This window comes from Emys orbicularis, chromosome 7 (genome assembly GCF_028017835.1).
Source record: "Emys orbicularis isolate rEmyOrb1 chromosome 7, rEmyOrb1.hap1, whole genome shotgun sequence".
Taxonomy (NCBI): Eukaryota; Metazoa; Chordata; order Testudines; family Emydidae; genus Emys; species Emys orbicularis.
Window position 1 is genome coordinate 71,733,454 of NC_088689.1, and position 20,187 is coordinate 71,753,640.

At 43.2% G+C, this 20,187-nt stretch overlaps 1 protein-coding gene across 2 annotated transcripts in view; it reads left to right on the top strand.

Moving 5' to 3' along the window:
- Nucleotides 1-566: 566 nt before the first annotated feature.
- The window catches only part of MARCHF8 (membrane associated ring-CH-type finger 8), a 134,771-nt gene continuing 115,150 nt past the window's right edge, over nucleotides 567-20,187 (top strand). For both annotated transcript variants that reach the window (XM_065408347.1, XM_065408348.1), the window contains exon 1: nucleotides 567-741. In XM_065408347.1, coding sequence (XP_065264419.1) covers nucleotides 640-741 — 102 coding nt within the window. In that variant the 5' untranslated portion in view covers nucleotides 567-639. The remainder of the gene's footprint in view (nucleotides 742-20,187) is intronic.

Consider the following 20,187-nt stretch of genomic DNA (forward strand, 5'->3'; position numbering starts at 1 on the left):
GGCTGGACAAAGAGACTGGGAGTAGGAACCTGATGGGGAGGAGAATGGGAGACAAGGAGCAAGGGGTGAAGGGAGAACTGGGACCGCTGAGTAAAGAGACTAGAACAAGGAGCCAGGAAGAGGGGGAGACTGGGACAAGGAGCCTGACGAGGGATTTAGATTGAATAAGTAGTCCGAAGGAGGAGACTGGGATTGGGAGCCAGATTGGAGTAGGGGGGAGCCAGAAGGGGGAACTGGGACTGGTTGGGCAAGGAGACTGGGCAGCATTATTAAGATAGCCAAATAAATCACTCAAAAGTTAGGAAATACCAGAATTAAGATTGCCCATAAAAAGCTCCAAAACCCCAGATTGGAATCTCTGCCCTAGGAGTGAACGTGTCTGCCTCTGAGTTTCAATTCCTGATCCAGCCAGTGTGCGAAAGCTTACTTCAATTCTATTATCCAAACAGCAGATGTGAAGTGTTAGTCTGATTTGTTGTTTAACTTGGATGGTTTAAAAAATACATCAGAATAATTGAATTTCAAACAATGCTAATGCTTTTCATTCTTTCTTTAGGTGCAAGGCCCGGCAATGGCACTAAATGAGCCCTGTATCAAAGACTCCTTCCTTTAAATGAGAGGACCAAACAGGACGGTGTGATGAACATGCCACTGCATCAGATCTCTGTCATTCCAGCTCGGGATGTCACCTCTTCCAGAGTCTCTAGGAGCAAGACCAAAGAAAAAGAGAGAGAGGAACAGGTAATGCCAGAATCTTGTTTTCATAGGAAATTATCCCGCTTTCTGACTAATAATAACAGTGCTTAATCAAGGTACCATATGGGGCCTGATTCTGCATACTTTCTGCACCAAAATTCCCATTAATATTGTGCGTATTGACTGCACAAGGAATTCCTGGTCCCTTTGTTCTTTCATTGTTGTATTAATCATTTAAACAATCGGCCGCACAAGACTGGGGATCACTGTGGTCTAACGTCAGCAAAATACAAATTTCAGCCATCCATTCTGCATAAGAATTAAAGACAGCAGGGTGTATTGTGTGCAGGGTGTGATGCTATTATTAGTGAGCTTGTAGTGTGATAGCTTCTGCTGCTGTTCATTTTTTTGTGCTAAATAGTATGATGGGTATGCAATTAAGTGAGTGTTTTGACTCTTGTGTACTTCATCTTTAAATCTTCATGGGCTCTGCTTTTGGCATTGACTGGCAGCCATATTGTAGTCCATCCTGTGCGGACTATCACAGTGGGGAGACGCACACCCTAGGCGCTCTCCTGGAGACTTTACTTTTGTTTTTTATTGTTTTCTTCTTGTAATCTGCGGAAAAAGAAGACTTAAAGCATCTGTTTTTCTTTGTGCAGAGTGAAACATAACACCAAAAAAGTAGGAGACTGATTGGATTCTGATGACTGAACCACTTGACAGTCTTTCTTTTCTAGCATATCATGTCCTTGTGCCATACACAACAATTCTGTTTAGTCCGTACTGTGCCTCCATCCAAGCCAAAGATTTTATTGCGTATCAATATTATAGTCCAAAATGCACTGTATGTTTGCATTTTGGATCATCTGCGAATTTCAAAGCATTCCTAGGTGTTTTTAAACTTTTACTGTCACAAAAAACATCAAAAGAACATTCATGTAATGAAACAAATCTAGGAGATGGAAATTTCACAGGTTAGGATTAAACATTCACGAAAGGCCAAATTCTGATGAGATGTAAATTACAAATTGGTTATGTGGGCATAATTTACATGGCGAGGGTTTAGAAGGGCAGGGTTGTAGCAGGAAGAGCAACCAGCAAGAGAGTGTAAGAAAAGATGGAACAAAGAAAGCCGTGCCTATCTTCTTATGCTCTCCTGCTACAACCCCTCTGCCCCCTTCCATCACTTTGCTGTATGAATTACATCTACTTAGCCCATAAGTAAATATTAACTATCTAAGTCAGTATGGGTAACTTACCCCATAGTTTATGTTGCCTCTGAATTTTGCCCTGCATGCTTAATAACATCTTTAACATTTGGGGGCAACTCTCAATCAAGGTTGGGTGACGTGAGTCTACTTTCTGTTTGTGGGTCCAGGCTGGAAGCTAGTCTTGCTTGGTTGTGGAACATCCTCTCCTAGGAGGTGGACTAGAGTCTCACATTTGCTGCCTGTAGCACATGGTATTTCTTCCAGTTATAGATGTAAGTGGTTGTTCTGTGGTCTCCTTCATTACAGAATACCTTTTCACTCCATTCCTCTTCCGTATGGAATCAGCCTATTCCATGTAGTAACATCACACACTCCAACCTGGAAGATAAGGAGTCAGTGCTTGTTTGCTAGGGCATAAAACAAAGAATGAATTGATGACCCTCCAGTGGGGGTCATACGAATTAGCTGTGATCATGGTTGACACATACTTGTGGGATCTGTTTATCCTCTTGCAGTCCCAGGAGTGAGAGTCCCAGGTCTATTTCTAAACCTGTTTTTCCTCTTTGGCAGCAGGCTCTGCTACTTGCATATTAAGAAAGCTCCTTCTGTACATTTTCTTGATGATATTTAATCAGAAGGGTTGATTACTTTTTCTTTGACTTATTGGTGAGTTACCGTGCCTTGGAACCTTTGTTTAAAAAGAGCGTGTGATATTAAAGTTAGACTGGAAAAAAATCTGTTTCTTTAAAATAGGGATTCTGTGAACCACTGCAAAGGAAAGAAAGAGACTCTAGGCTTCATAACTCAAACCCTGTAATTATGCACTAGCATGCCTTTAATGGATGCTTCTTCCAAACCCCTGGTAGTTAGTGTTTGGCTTATGCCCTGATTGTGTTCTCCTAGCTAATGTAATTGTGGATATCCTTAATTATCCATATAAATGCTGAAGGGAACATTTCAAGTTGGAAATTTCACAACTTCCTGTATCCTGCCATTTGTACTCAAGGTCAAGATGTGGCTGTGTTACTCCAGCTCAGTGCTTGTTTAACTTTCAAAATAAAATAATAACTTCCCTTGTCATAGGGTGAGTTTTCTGGGCTAATGCTTTGGAGTTAAAACTCCACGGGTGGTGGAAAGCAGAGCGAGATCCTTTTGGATCTTTACAGAAGGTTTTTTTGGAACTGGCTAAAATGTAGTTCCTCTGTATATGTCGATTCAAGGCCTGCAACTGGGGAAGTTAGTGACAAAACTCCCTTTTACAGAGTTTGTTGAAAGGCTGGTAAAAGGCTTTTGTCCAACATTTCTGCTTTTAATACACGTTACTGACTTCTAAGGATTTAACACATTACTGGGGAGTTGAGTAGATTATGATGCATGTTAATGTGATTTTCAAGATTTAATTTAATTGAAAACTATTTCACAATAGTCTTTTCTGTTAAACTTCAGCTGTTTTTACAGTAAAGACGGGAAAGGCCATAAAGAGATTATTACTCTTATGTTTAACTGAGATGAACTATTAGCTTTAAGGGCTATTAATAAACATCATTAGCTTCTTACTGATCCTTCACTTGGAATAGATTCCTACAGATCTGAGTTGAGGAATGGTCACTACATTGTTCATAAGGTACAGGGGCGGCTCCAGGCACCAGCACAGCAAGCACGTGCCTGGGGCGGCCTGCCGGTCGCTGTGAGGGCGACAGTCAGGCAGCCTTTGGCAGCGTGCCTGCGGGAGGTCCGCCGGTCCCGTGGTTTCGGCGGTGGGCATTCCAAAGCCGCGGGACCGGCAGATCACCTGCAGAAACGCTGCCAAATCCGCGTGACTGCAGACATGCCGCTGGAGGCCGCCTGACTGCCGTGCTTGGGGCGGCAAAAAACAGAGCTGCCCCTGATAAGGTATAAAACCTGTATGAAATCAGTAATGGAAAGTAGCTGTTTGAACATATCCAGAATTATTCAGCTATGTAGACGTGGGTTGGAGTTTAGGAATTGCAATCTTGCTGCTGAGGTGTGGTTGAGTTGTTGCTCTGTTTGTTTTTTCCCTCCTCACTAGCTGAAGTGGACTGTTGTACACCTATTTACACCAGTACTTCAAAATGCTGCTATTATAGATGAAGTTCCCAAGGTAATACCCATTTTATTGTTTAAGGATCTTTGTTCATTCTGAAAATTCCAACCAAGGTTCTCTTGTTTTCAAAGACAATTTTATGACTTAATTTTGGAAAGTGAAGCAGGATTGGGTCTAGTAAGTACTTGTATGGGAGACCTCCAAGGAAATCTTGCTGGAAATGGTGTTGCTAACTGGGTGGATAGTAATACTCTTTCTTCTCAGTCTAAGTTTTGTGTGCCAAGTATGGGGTAAGAGATATTGAACTGTTTGCATCTCATCTGAAAGATGAGCTTCCAAACTAAACACCTGAGCAATTAAGGTCTTTAAAGATCCCATTGTACTTAGCACAAAAGCAAAGGTGTAAACCTTCTTTGTGCTGGCCAAATTTCAGCTTCAGTAATTACATTGTACCTAGCTAAATCCCCCTTCCCCTCAGGTCTGAGAAGATGACCATCTGTCCTGAACTGATAAGTAACACTGCTGGCAGTTGTATGCTGCACTGACACGTTTGAGATTTTATGACAAACACCTCCATGTACATTTGAAACAGCCTTCTCTGGGGTGGGGTTGCCACTCCAGAGCCCTAGAAACATTGCTCAACAGCTGAGGGTAGAAGATGGTGAATAATAATAATCTATAAAGCATGCTGTGACCCAGTTCCTCTAGATGAAAGGTATGGTGTAATGATTATAATGTGAATTTTTAAGTATACTGTGTAGATCTTGCTAAATATGGCTACAACTACACTGCATACATTTCTTCCTGCTTAGCAGTCTTTTGCCCGTCACAATTTGAGAAACACTGTCCCATGGCCTTTTCATTTATATCCAGTTATATAGTCTAATTTTAGCTCTCTACCATGTCCTTCTGCGAAGTCAGATTTTAGTTTTAGAAGAAAAATCAGTAGTAGGACTTTTTCAAGACTATGTTGAACTGGGTCAGTTGTTTGTCATGAGAGTTATTTTATGTCAAAATGTATTTTCAAATTATCGTCTGTGCAGTTTTTAAAAAACTCTAAATCCTTTTCAAGGTGCAAAAACGCAATGGGCATTTTTTTTTTTTTTTGCATACTCTGTTCAAATTTTGAGCTGAATAGATTGGTTGTGATTGGTCACAACCAATCACATGGTATTAGTTCTGTTTCTATGATTGACTGAACATGCCTCAAGGGGCCAGGTTAGAAGAAAGTCTGTAAACCTTTTGAGATTCCCTCATCACTAGTTAGATATGGTGTTTAGAGTGTTTCCATGCTTAGATGTGCTAATGCTGGGGCTTCCATGGGGTATTTTTATTGGTTGGTTGTTTTTTTCCCTTTTTTAAGAAAAATTCTCCTTTTAGACCAAGGATACAGGTCATAAGAATCAGTCATATCTGAGTATCCTGTGGGATCCTGCTGGGAAGCAGGCTGGCTTACCTGCTGCCAAAACCTTAGAAGTAGCTATTATGACCTAAGCCTAAGACTTAAAAATACAGAACCATCCCATGATGATGATGATGATGATGATACAATAATAACACCTAGCTCTTATATAGTGCTTTCAATCAGTAGATTGCAAAGTGTTTTAAAAGGAGGTAAGTATGAGTATCCTAAGGGGAAACTTAGGAACGAAGGTGAAGTAAGTTGTCCAAGGTTACTCAGCGGGCCAATGGCAGAGCTGGGAATAAAACCCTAGTCTTCTGAGTCCCAGTCCTGTGCTCTATCCACTCGACCACACTGCAGCATTATGTATTCTAAATACCAGTTTTGCTTTGGAATATATTAACTGGAGAGAGAAGAAATTGGGCAAATTTGAAGAGTAGTGATTGGACACTGTGATAGGGTGCTCAGAGGACTGGGCGGCATAGTGGTTAGCACACCCAACTTCTGATACCTTGTCTCTGTGTCAGGGTGGTAGAGGTGCCTCTTCCTGACCCTAAGACAGGAATCATCTCCTCTCCACCCGCATCTAGGCTTTGCCCTTAAGAGGGTATGATAGGAGGAGCCAGGCCCCACTTTCTCCACTGGGACCCAGCCCATGGCCCTGTGCAGAGCAACCAACAGCAGGGTCCTCCCTGCAGTGAGTCTAAGTCTGCTGCCCTGGGCTACTTACTTCCTACCTATGTCTCTTCAGTTTGGGGCATAGCCCCTATAATCCATACAGTCAATCTCTTAATGAAAAGAGTCCAAAGGAGCAAGGCCCTGCAGGACCTGCTGGTAGTTCTTTGAGTAGTGTCCCTATGGGTGCTCCGCTTCAAGTTATTTCAGGTGTGCATGCGCTTCTTGAGCCCTTGATCATAGATTCTCCATCAGCAGTGTCCGTTCAGCCTGTGCATGTGCTCTATATGAACCAAGGGTATATAGGGCTGTACAGACGAATTGCCCACAGTTCCTTCTGTCTCAAGCCAAGGCAGTAGAGAGATCTAGCATGTCTGCCTCGTGCGTGCCTCAGTGTGTTTTGTTGTTGTTTGTTAGTTTAGTGTTCTAATTAGTGTTAGTTATTAGCACAGAATTAGTGATATACTAGTGAGAGTTTTCAATTTTTTCCTCTCCCCCTTTTTTCTCCCCCATTTTTTCTGGGGAGCTTATTTGGCCTGGCTGGGCATGCCTGGCTCACCAGGTTTTAAACCAGGGATGGGTAAACTATGGCCCGGGGGCCGTATCCGGCCCTTCAGACGTTTTAATCCAGCCCTCGAGCTCCCGTCGGTGAGTGGGGTTGGGGGCTTGCCCTGCTCCAGTGCTCCAGCCAGGGACAGGGTCTGGGGCTTGCCCCACTCCTTGCATGCCGTGACTCCGCACGGTTCCCGGAAGCAGTGGCATGTCCCCCCTCCGGCTCCTACGTGTAGGGGCAGCCAGGCGGCTCTGCACGCTGGAATACATAGGCTCCAGGGCCAAGTGTGGGGTTTCCTTCCATATCATTACAGAAACCCATACTTTAACAAGAACTCTTACCCACATCAGTGATGGTAGGATCAGTTCTGAGTACCACTTCGTCTCCCATATGTGCCTCCCCAATGGACATAGTGGGATCATTGGGTAACATATCGGCAGCAGTTTGCCACATCTCCAGTTCCATTGCACCAGGAGACGAGGGTCACACAGTCTCCTCCACCAAGCCCCCAACATAAGGAGACTTTTGAAGAACAGGAGGCTAGGACACACAAAGAGGTTACCCCTCAAATCATTGGTTCATCTTCATTTCTGGATGAAGCAGTCATTCCTCCACCACTATCAGTGGCTGACAGTTTTTGTCAATTCCACAATCTTGTGAAGAGGGTGACTGGCACCCTACAGATGCCTCCTGAGGTGGTTAAAGACTCACATCACAAGGTCCTGGACATTTTGCAGCTGGCAACACCCATCCGGGTTGCAGTACCCATTAATGAAGCACTCCTGGACCCAGCAAAGATTGTGTGGCAAACTCCTCCTACCATCCCGCCATCTTGTAAATGGGCAGAAAAAAAATATTATGTTCCCCCCAAGGGACTTAGAATTTTTGTGCCCCCCCCCCCCCCCCTCCTGCACACCTAATTCCCTGGTGGTGGATCTGTAAACTAGCAGGGTAAACAGCTTTACTCCAGGTCTACTCCTTATGACAAGGACCAGAAACAGTTATTCCTTTTTGAATGGAAGGCCTACTCATCTGTGACCCTCCAGTTTTGGATCACAAACTATCAACCGATCATGGCCAAGTATGACTACATGAATTACGACAAGTTTTATTGAACATCTTCCACAGGAACATAAAGAACACTTCCAGGCCATCATTAAGGAGGGTCAGTTATTAGCCAGAATCTCTCTCCAAGCATCCTTGGATCCATCTGCACAGCAGTTGTCATGCACAGGGTATTGTGGCTACAGTTGTCAGGATTCCCAAGAGAGGTTCAGAATACGGTTGAGGATCTCACGTTTTATGTCAGAAGCTCTTCTTGGGGACTACGGATGAGTCCCTACAGACACTGAAGGACTCCAGGGCCACATTGAGGTCTCTGCGTATATACACCGCTACAAACAGCAGGAGATTTAGCAGGTCTCAAACTGCCCAGAGATCGCTTCTGGTTCAGTTCTCTGGTTTTCATAGAACTACTGAACCTGCTAGAAAAAGACAGATTCCAGAGGAAAAGTTCCCACTCTCCTTCAGTAAGTACCCAGTCATCATTGAAACAACAATTTTGATGGGTTGGTTGAAGGCTCAACTCCTCCCCCACCTCTACTTTACAAGCTGTAGCCTTTTGCTAACCTCCCCACTTTTGGAGACTGCTTTCCCATTTCCAACAGGCCTGGTGGCATATTACAACAGACAAGTGAGTCAGATTATTTCATTTACTTCACATCCCTCTTCAGGGACCCCTTTCATGAGACTATACTGAATCAAAAAGTACACTCACTCCTTTGTTAGGAGCAATAGAACCAGTCCCATCCTCTCACAAGGGAAAGGTTTTACTCCAAGTATTTTCTCATGCCAAAGAAGGATGGAGAGTGGAGACTGATCTTAGATCAAAGATACCTAAACAAATTTGTGAAGCCTCAGAAGTTCCAGATGGTGACTCTGGCAGCTTTAATTCCTTCTCTAGGGGCAGGAGATTGGTTTTCAGCCCTCGACCCACAAGACACCTATTTCCATATAGTGATACATCCCCAACACAGGCGATATCTGCACTTCACCTTGGGCCATGATCATTTTCAATACATAATATTTCCCTTTGGCCTCTTTCAGCCCCAAGTGTGTTCTTGAGGGTTTCAATGGTAGTGGCTGTTTACCTTTGGTGAGAAGCAATTTTAGTCTTTCCATATTCCGTTCCCATAATGACTGGCTACCCAAGGGCTGATCTTACAGAGCAACACTAACTTCCACCCAGACAGCTCTTTCTTTTAGGAGTTGGGTCTCCAGCTAAATACAAAGAAGTCCAAGTTAGCCCCTGTACAGGGAATACAATTCATAGGGGCATATTTGGACTTGTTGACATCCAGGACCTTTCTTCCCACAGACAGATTCATAACTTTGTCGAATCTGGTCAGGACAATTCAGAGAAGTCTATGTATTGCAGTAAAGAACTGTTTGCAGCTCCTGGATCATATGGCAGCTTGCACTTTGTGACCAAGTATGCAAGATTACGCCTCAGCTGCTTTGACGACTGGTTCAGAAGGAACTATTCTTCAACCAGAGACAGTTTGGACAAACAGAATACGGATCCCCTCCAGGTGAAGTACTCCCTGGATTGCTGGAAAGATAAACACAGTGTCTGTGTGGGCTTCCCTTTCATCTCCCCAGCAAGAACTGTGACAACAGACACAACACTGGTAGGGTGGGGAAGCATACCTCAACACATTCACAACTCAGGGCAGCAGGTCACCTCAGGAAAGTGGTCTCCATATCATCTTGTTAGAACTTAGGGCAGTCACAAATGAAGGGTAAATCAATCAGACTCATGACTCACAATGTGGCTTGCACGTTCTGTATCAACTAATAGGGAGGAGCAAGATTCCCCCTCCCAGTATGCGAAAGCTATAAAGTTATGGAACTGTTGTATAACCCATTGGATTCAGATCTCAGCTGTTTACCTTCCTGGAGTCCAGAATGTCGTAGCTGATATGCTCCATGGGTGCTTCTCCAAAGACTGGGAATAAATCTTTCGTGGGATATTCCAGAGGTGGGGACTTCCATGGGTGGACCTATTCATCCCATCCAGCAACAGGAAGTACTCCTTATTCTGCTCAAGGGGTGGCCTAGGTCGCCTCTCATTGGGAGATGCCTTTCTCCTTCCTTCGACAAAGGGCCTGTTCTATGCATTCTCACTAACACCACTAATTCCAAGAGTAATGAACAAGATCAGGCAGGACAATGCCAGGGTTATCTTCATAGTACCGACCTAGCCGAGGCATAGAGAGTACACTTATACCAAGCTGGGAGGGATTGCAAGTGTTCTAGAGGATAGGGTTACAATTCACAATGATCTGGAGAAATGGTCTGAAGTAAACAGGATGAAATTCAATAAGGACAAATTAAAGTACTCCACTTAGGAACAGTCAATTGCACGCATACAAAATGGGAAATGACTGCCTAGGAAGGAGTACTGTGGAAAGGGATCTGGGGTTATAGGGATCGCAAGCTAAATATGAGTCAATAGTATAACACTGTTGCAAAAAAGCAAACATCATTCTGGGATGTATTAACAGGAGTGTTGTAACCAAGACACGAGAAGTCATTCTTCCACTCTACTCCATGCTGATTAGGCTTCAGCTGGAATATTGTGTCCAGTTCTGGCACCACATTTCAGGATTGATGTGGACAAATTGGAGAAAGTCCAGAGAAGAGAAACAAAAATGATTAAACGTTTAGAAAAAATATGACCTCTGAAGAAAGAGGAAAAAATTGGGTTTGTTTAATCTGGAGACAAGGACATAACAGTTTTTAAGTACATAAAAGGTTGTTACGAGGAAGAGAGTGAAAAATTGCTCTCCTAAACCTGTGAGGATAAGACAGGAAGCGCAATGGGCTTAAATTGCAGCAAGGGAGGTTTTAGGTTGGACATTAGGGAAAACTTTCTAAGTGTCAGGGTGGTTAAGCACTGGAATAAATTGCCTGGGGGGGCTGAGGAATCTCCATCATTGGAGGTTTTTAAAAACAGGTCAGACAACACCTTTCAGAGACTTCTCTTAAAGGAGAGTCTATTGATAGAGATTCTCTAGGTTTTAGTCAGGAGAAGAGGATAAAGTATGGGCCAGATCAGACTAGAAACATTCACATAAAAAAGAATCTGACACATCAGAAAAGGGCAGACAAATAAACAGTGACAAGTTTTTAAAGTGCTTGTACACAAATGCTAGAAGTCTAAATAATAAGATGGGTGAACTAGAGTGCCTTGTGTTAAAGGAGGATATTGATATGATAGGCATCACAGAAACCTGCTGGAGTGAGGACAGTCAATGGGACACAATCATTCTGGGGTACAAAATATATCGGAAGGACAGAACAGGTCGTACGGGGGCGGGGAGTGGCACTATATGTGAAAGAAAATGTAGAATCAAATGAAGTAAAAATCTTAAATTAATCCACATGTTCCATAAAATCTCTATGGATAGTAATTCATAAGTAAGAATATAACAGTAGGGACCTATTATTGACCACCTGACCAGGACAGTGATAGTGACTATGAAATGCTAAGGGAGATTAGAGAGGCCATCAAAATAAAGAACTCAATAATAGTGGGGGATTTCAATTATCCCCATATTGACTGGGTACATGTCACCTCAGGACAAAATGCAGAGACAAAATTTCTCGATACTTTAAATGACTGCTTCTTGGAGCAGCTGGTACAGGAATCCACAAGGGGAGAGGCAATTCTCGATTTAGTCCTGAGTGGAGCGCAGGATCTGGTCCAAGAGGTAACTATAACAGGACCGCTTGGAACTAGTGACTATAATATAGCAACATTTAACATTCCTGTGGTGGGAAGAACACTTCAGCAGCCCAACACTGTGGCATTTAATTTCAGAAAGGGGAACTATGCAAAAATGAGGAGGTTAGTTAAACAGAAATTAAAAGGTACAGTGACTAGAGTGAAATCCCTGCAAGCTGCATGGACACTTTTCAAAGACACCACAATAAAGGCCCAACTTAAATGTATACCCCAAATTAAAAAACCCAGTAAAAGAACTAAAAAATAAGAAAAGCCAAAAAGTAGTCTGAAGAACAGCTAGCCAAAAACTCAAAAGGCAATAACAAAATGTTTTTTAAGTACATCAGAAGCAGGAAGCCTGCTAAACAACCAGTGGGGCCCCTGGACAATCGAGATAAAAAAGGAGCACTTAAAGATGATAAAGTCATTGCGGAGAAACTAAATGAATTATTTGCTTCAATCTTCACGGCTGAGGATGTTGGGGAGATTCCCAAACCTGAGCGGTCCTTTGTAGGTAACAAATCTGAGGAATTGTCACAGATTGAAGTGTCATTAGAGGAGATTTTGGAATTAATTGATAAATTTAACAGTAACAAGTCACCGGGACCAGATGGCATTCACCCAAGAGTTCTAAAAGAACTCAAATGTGAAATTGTGGAACTATTAACTATGGTTTGTAACCTGTCCTTTAAATCAGCTTCTGTACCCAATGACTGGAAGATAGCTAATGTAATGCCAATATTTAAAAAGGGCTCTAGAGGTGATCCCGGCAATTACAGACCGGTAAGTCTAACGTCAGTACCGGGCGAATTAGTTGAAACAATAGTAAAGAATAAAATTGTCAGACACATAGAAGAACATAAATTGTTGGGCAAAAGTCAACATGGTTTCTGTAAAGGGAAATCATGTCTTGCTAATCTATTAGAGTTCTTTGAAGGGGTCAACAAACATGTGGACAAGGGGGATCCAGTGGACATAGTGTACTTAGATTTCCAGAAAGCCTTTGACAAGGTCCCTCACCAAACACTCTTACGTAAATTAAGTTGTCATGGGATAAGAGGGAAGATCCTTTCATGGGTTGAGAACTGGTTAAAAGACAGGGAACAAAGGGCAGGAATAAATGGTAAATTTTCAGAATGGACAGAGGTAACTAGTGGTGTTCCCCAAGGGTCAGTCCTAGGACCAGTCCTATTCAACTTATTCATAAATGATCTGGAGAAAGGGGAATCAGTGAGGTGGCAAAGTTTGCAGATGATACTAAGGTGCTCAAGATAGTTAAGACCAAAACAGACCGTGAATCTTCAAAAAGATCTCACAAAACTAAGAGATTGGGCAACAAAATGGCAAATGCAATTTAATGTGGATAAATGTAAAGTAATGCACATTGGGAAAAATAACCCCAACTATACATACAATATGATGGGGGCTAATTTAGCTACAACTAATCAAGAAAGAGATCTTGGAGTCATTGTGGATAGTTTTCTGAAGACGTCCACGCAGTGTGCAGCAGCAGTCAAAAAAACAAACAGGATGTTAGGAATCATTAAAAAAACGGATAGAAAATAAGACGGAGAATATCTTATTGCCCTTCTATAAATCCATGGTACACCCACATCTTGAATACTGTGTACAGATGTGGTCTCCTCATCTCAAAAAAGATATACTGAAAAGGTTCAGAGAAGGGCAACTAAAATGATTAGGGGTTTGGAACGGGTCCCATATGAGGAGAAATTAAAGAGGCTAGGACTTTTCAGCTTAGAAAAGAGGAGACTAAGGGGGGGATATGATAGAGGTATATAAAATCATGAGTGGTGTGGAGAAAGTTAAATAAGGAAAAGTTATTTACTTGTTCCCATAATATAAGAACTAGGGGCCACCAAATGAAATTAATGGGCAGCAGCTTTAAAACAAATAAAAGGAAGTTCATCTTCACACAGCGCACAGTCAACCTGTGGAACTCCTTACCTGAGGAGGTTGTGAAGGCTAGGACTAAAACAAGGTTTAAAAGGGAACTGGATAAATTCATGGAGGTTAATTCCATTAATGGCTATTAGCCAGGATGGGTAAGGAATGGTGTCCCTAGCCTCTGTTTGTCAGAGGGTGGAGATGGATGGCAGGAGAGAGATCACTTGATCATTATCTGTTAGGTTCACTCCTTCTGGGGCACCTGGCATTGGCCACTGTTGGCAGACAGGATACTGGGCTGGATGGACCTTTGGTCTGACCCAGTACGGCCGTTCTTATGTTCAGGAATGGTCTAGTTATTGCTTAGTCGTGCCTTGAGTGCAGGGGACTGGACTAGATGACCTCTTAAGGGCCCTTCCAGTCTTACACGTCTGTGATTCACATAGACTGTCAAGATGGATCTATGAGTGTATTACTGTTTGCTATGACACAGCTGATGCCTTACCTCCCCCAAAGGATTATAGCACTCTACCAGATCACAAGCAACTTCACAGCAGTACTCAAAAACGTTCCAGCATCTGAGATGTGCACAGCTGCTCCATGGGCTTCAGTGCATACATTTTCTAAACACTATGAGGCACTTGGTTCTGCTGTACTGTCTTCAGTCTCAGACTTATTTCCGAAGCTCCCTCCTCCCTGTGAGGATACTGCTCGGGAGTCATCTGAAGTGGAGCACCTGTAGGGACGCTACTTGAAGAAGAAAATATTACTCACTTTATGCTGTAACTGTGGTTCTTCGAGATGTGTCCCCCTAGGGGTGTTCCTCTACCTGCTTTCTTTCCTCTCTGCTTCAGACTGTTCTTGTTTGCCATTCAGATAGAGAAGGAACTGAGGGCAGTTCTCCAATCAGAGCATGCTTGGCAGGCCCAGAGAGGTGGGGCTACCTGTGCCCAGTATTGTCTTTTAACCCCTTTAGCCCAGTGTGGGATTTGTATACCCCATCACAGACACTTATCCTGTCCGACGAGTCAACAAAGACAACCTGTCAGTGTGTGTTGGTGGCACCTGGACGAGTACAAGTACGGTTATCAGATGGAAAAATGTTTCATTTTCTGAAATCTCTGCATTATCGTACGTGGCCTAGGAAACAAAGTTTTAGAAACTGCTCAGGGACTGAGATGATTGTAACAGCTTTCTGAGTTGTACTCTTGCAGTCATAATGTGGTAATCCATAAAATTTTTCTGTAACTGTGAAATTTGCAAGAACCTGGTATTCTCATATTTGGTATTCATATTTCACATTTGATTTTCATATTTCAAATTGGGCTGACTTTGACTGACACATTTTTTATGTGCCTGATTTACTCCTACTCAGATTATATTTAGCTTGAATAGCAGGTAAACATACAGTGTAGAGGACTGACTAGCAAAGGAAAAGTGACTAACAAGAAAGAGTCTCCTTCCCTCCAACATGCGTTCACAGGACCACAAGCTTCACTAAGACACTGACCGTGATACCTATTTTTTTGTCTTAGAGTTTCCTGATTACAACTCTTTATTTGCTTTTTTATTATGATGACTATTATTGTTGTTCATATCAAACCCATGATGGGCATGGTGCTTCGCAGTTCAAGTGTCTGCCTTACCATCTGCAGTGGTACTTAGCACTTACTTATAACTTTCTATGAACAGATCTCAACAGATCCAAGGTGTCACAAACACCCTGTATATGTCTACACAGGGATAAAAAACCTGCAGCTGGCTCAGGTTAGCTGACTGGCTCATGGGGCTCAGACTTTGAGCTGAAAAATCACTGTGTAAACCAGGGGTGGCCAACCTGAGCCTGAGAAGGAGCCAGAATTTAACAATGTACATTGCCAAAGAGCCACAGTAATACGTCAGCAGCCCCCCCCCACCCCGCTTCCAGCACCTCCCACCCACCATCAGCCCTGCCGATCAGTGCCTCCCCATCCCTCCCTGCACCTCCCAATCAGCTGTTTCGTGGCATGCAGGAGGCTCTGGGGTGGAGGGGGGAGAAACGAGGGCACTGCAGGCTCAGGGAAAGGGTGGAGTGGGGGCAGTGCCTGTGGCAGAGCCAGAGGTTGAGCAGTGAGCACCCCTGGCACATTGGAAAGTTGGCACCTGTAGCTCCAGCCCCGGAGTCAGTGCCTATACAAGGAGCCACATATTAACTTCTGAATAGCTGCATGTAGCTCCGGAGCCACAGATTGGCCACCCCGGGTGTAGACATTCAGGCTAGGGCTGGAGTCTGAGCTCTGGGATCCTGCAAGGGTGGAGGTCCCATAGCTTGGACTTCAGCCCAAGCCTGAATGTCTACACAGTAATTTTTAGCCCTGCGAGCCAGAGCCGTGCAAACCCAAGTTAGCTGACCCAAGCCAACCGCGGCCATGCTGCGGGTCTTTAATCCCTGTGTACATGTACCCACTGATTCTGCAGGGGCAGATCCTTGTGCTGGTGCAGAACTGCATTGTAGTCAAAGGTCCACTTACAGGGATCTGATTGCGGGATCAGGGCCTAACTGATTTGAGTTTCACACCCTCCCTGGGAGGTTAAGTAAGTGTTACTCCTATTTTGAAGATGGGGAAATTTAAAGCAAAGAATAGTTAAGTGACCTTCCTAATTTAACACTGTCTTCTGAGTTAGAGCTGGATTAGAAACCAGGGCTCCAGAGTCCCAATCTTGGATTTTAATCATTAGCCCACTCTGTTTGCCAGAAACCCAAGAAGAATGACAGCAGACTAAGGAAGAGAGGAGACCACAGAAAACAGGGAGACGGGGAAGCTGCTCTGGCATCAGCATTATCTACAAAGGATTCACATAGAATAATTTTATTCTTCTTTGTGTTTATCTTGAATTGTATACTGGGTGGGGAGAGAGGAAGTGAGCAGATGGGTTCTAAGTGGAGATGAATTATGGAAGGCAAGCTGAAGGAAGTGGGTTCTGAAGAGGATTTGAAGGAGAAAAGACGAAAGAGTCCATTTTTATCAGTAATAATTACAAAACCTAATGACAATTAATGCAGCAACTGTTATGTATGGAAAAGGCTTCAAAGTCTCGGCTGTTGATGTTTTCATGTGATCAGACTCGTTTGTACGTGGTCTTTATTTTTATTTCATCTGCTGCTTTTTTTCTGGATCTCTTGCTCTAGTGCCTCGAGACCCAGAAAGAGTAGTTAATTACTTCTCTGTGCTAGGGTCTCTGACCTGTAGCTGTTGCATTAAATTGGAGCTGTAAGCCGCCTCCCTTGCTTATTAACTCATAATCTTCTCTATCTAGTGTTAATGAGAAATGTACTTTCCTTGAACAAATTGAAACACACTTAGCTGAGTTACATACCTTGGAAAAATACTGTTCTATTATGGAAACTCTGATGCTACTTAACTACAGCAACACTTCAGTCTATTGAGACACGCACAAGCACGCCCACACATACACGCGCGCACACACGCAAGTGTGTTTCTATATGGATCCATTAAATCATAGAAATCATTTTGGCTTATATGTTATGAAGTGCTATTGCCAATTTTTTAAGGTCTTTTAGGCCCTAATCCTGCAAGGAGCTGCCTGTGGACACATGCCTATGCTCATGAGAGCCCCATTGAAGTTACTGGGGTTCCACCGAGGTGTGAGTTCTTTGGAGGATCCAGGCCCTAACTAGACCAGCTTTGCAATGGTTTTATTAGCCACTAGGCTAGCGTTTCTCAAATGCTGCCACCGTGGCTGCATGCGGCCACCCAGGGCTTTTCTTGTGGCCACAGCCTCATGGGCAGTGATTGGGAGGCAAGGCAGCGGCAGCTGCCCCTCCCCCTTCCTGTTGCTCCTGGATGTGCTGCCTTGGTGCTGGGTTGCTGAGGCTGCCAGCAAGGGTTGGGCCCTGCCCCCCTCTGGAGACACCTGGGGCACAACGCTGGAGGAGCAGAGGCAGCCTGTGAGTTCCCCACCTTCCCGGGTGGGGCTCAGGCTCCTGCCCTGGGGTGGCAGGCTCTGGCCACAGGGCTTCAGGCTTCACGCTCTGTCCCTGTGCCCTGGTCGTGGGGTTTCGGGCTCTGTCCCTGTCCCCTGGCTTTGGGCTACGGCCCCGGGGCTTCAAGCTCCTTCCTGGGGCGCCGTCCCCGGGCTTCAGGCTCCGGCTCTAGCTCCCCGCTGCCTCTCCCACCCCTCATCACCCCTGGCCCCTGCTGCCTATCCATCCACCTCCCCATCCGGGGCTTAATTTGTCCCCGGGATTGCTGGAACTAAGTAAGTCTGCTGTGAAAAGTGATACTTGTATGTTTGTTAATATCACTTTTCACAGCAGACTTAGAAGCTAGCTGGGAAGCTGTGAAAAATATTAACATACGAATATCACTTGTTACAGCAGCAGACTTACTAGCTAGCAATAAATAAATTACAGTGATTTTGATGTGCATATTTATTTGTATTTCCTAAAGCTAATTAAGTATTTTAGGAAAAATTGTCAGAGCAGCCACCAGCAAGAGTTGGTGGCTGCACTCTGAGACCACCAAAAATTTGTCATGAGAACCCCTGCACTAGGCTAAATGTTCATTAAAAGGAAGCCATCAGTTTAAAAATAATATTGCTTCATGCTTACCTACTGTTGTTGCAAGACACACTTACTTTCCTGTAAGTGAAAGAGGTTAGGGGGGAATTTTTTCTGCCCTGGTTTGTTTGCTTTGACAAAGTGCTGCCATAGTCTGAATCACTCTCTATGATCAGTTAATCAGTTTCTTCTGTTGTTTGTGTAATTCACACTATAAGAGGAAGGAAAAACCATTTTAAAAGCACAGTAAACTACAAAATCTGGCAGCAAGGCTCAGTGGCAGGTGACTCAGCGACTTGAAACTCATTTTTGAAAAACGACTAGATTTCAAGTTGACGGTGCCCCTTTGAGAGCTCACAAATCTCTGAAATGTTGTGGGTGGACTTAAAATTTCTTTCTGCTCGTGATTTATTTCTGGTTGGGTTTTAGACCAGTTGTGACTGAACCTTGCAAGGAACATGGAACACTCTCTTAAGAATGCCTTGCTGCATCCATTCTTTGCAAATTCTACACTGTGCCAAGCTGTTCTGCATACAGCCACGTGAGAATGGCATCCTCACACCTAGAAACAACGTCTACCTTTGGGATCTATTACCTGTCACGAGTCCCAAAAGTGAGAGTCCCATGTCTGCTACTAAGTGTGTTTATCTCTTTGGTAGCAGGCAGTGCCACTGTACTATTTAAAAAAAAAAAAAAAAAAAAAAAACTGCTTACATATGACTGCTACAAGTCAAAGCACTTTTTCCTTGTTAAGCAAAGAGTATAAAGGTCTGTTGGGTGCTGTCAGTGTCTGCAGTTCAAGGTTTCATTTTCCATGAGTCAGGAGCTGAAATCTGACATTTAGAAAGATAAAGGGAAAGATGGTATATGGTATCTGTTCAAAGAAGGATCTGATTTATATATGGCCAATTTCTCTTGGTGTAAATTGGTACAACAACACTGATTTCAGTGAATTTGGACTTTACTTTTGTAATTGCAAGTTTGTATTTTGTGTGTTCTGCAATGTATCTATGAGAGATTGTTGTGTACAGCAGGATGATAGTTTTAGCTGATTGAATGTCGGCAGTGTTGTTTTTTGGTTTAACCTGGGTGTTAAATGCACATTTTGTGTGTGAGAGTTTCTGGAGAAATGTGTATTCAGACATTCACAAAAACTGTTAAAATAATATTATTTTAGGTTGCAAAGTTAAGCACTCAAAAATTAGGACATGCTGCATTTACAGTTGTCAGTTTAACCTTAATTCTGCCCCCTGAGCACCAGTTCTGTGCACTGAACGAGGCAGGGTCTTGTGGGTGGAAAAATAGCAACTCATCATGTAATGAATAGAATTTTTTTATTTTTGCAGTTTTTATGTGTAACTGTATGTATATTAGATATTGTAACATTTTGTGTGTGTGTATATTTTTCAGTAGGGACTGTATTATAAACTGAAAACACTGAAAGCTAGGGTTGAAATATTGTCTTTATTCTCCTGACTTTGTGCCAGCCTGTTTCATCACATACAGAGTATAAAACTATTCACTGCAAAAGCTGAGCAGAAAGGGCAGCAAGTAACAATTGGGGGTGCACATCTTAACCCTTTGTACATCCTATATTAATAGGTAGTAAGGATGGATCCTAGAGCACAAATTTTCAGTGTGTCCTAATTGCCCCAAAGGATAATCTGAATTTTAAAACGGCTTTCTGCTCCCAGGTACGTGCTGTACATCACTGGGCATCTTGGAAAACTGAGTGCTGGGAATCTCATGCGGAAGATTCTTTTTAGTTGTTTGACAGTAGAATCCTAAAAGCAGTATTTATACTCTTCTGGTAAGAGATGAAATCCTAGATGCCATACAACTTTTGGTGCACAAGTAAGAAGGCTGCTGCTGCTGCTTTTTTTTTTTTTTTATTCTCATGTTCAGACACATCATTGGAAGAAGGAAAGGGTTTTTTAATGGCCAGCATGTTGGACTCTCTAGTTCAGAGGTGTAGCACATTTCTGTTTTCATTTAGTTAACATTCTGTCATTTTAACATTTTGGAGAGAATGCTGTCTAGTGATTTAGAGGACGAGACTGATATATATGGCAGACTGAGAGTTAAGACGGTTAGGTTCTTTTCCTAGCTTTTGTTACTCACTCATAATTGAGACTTTGAGCAAGTTGTCATTTAATCTTTGTGCCTCAATTTCCTTATCTATGCAATGGGGATAAAAATACATAATTGCATCATAGTGGTTGTTAAAATTAATAGATGTGAAGTGGTTGAGATCCTCAGATGGAAAGTGTTAACAACTGTGCATAGTATTATAGTTATTCCAGAGAGCAAACCGCTGAAACAGATGA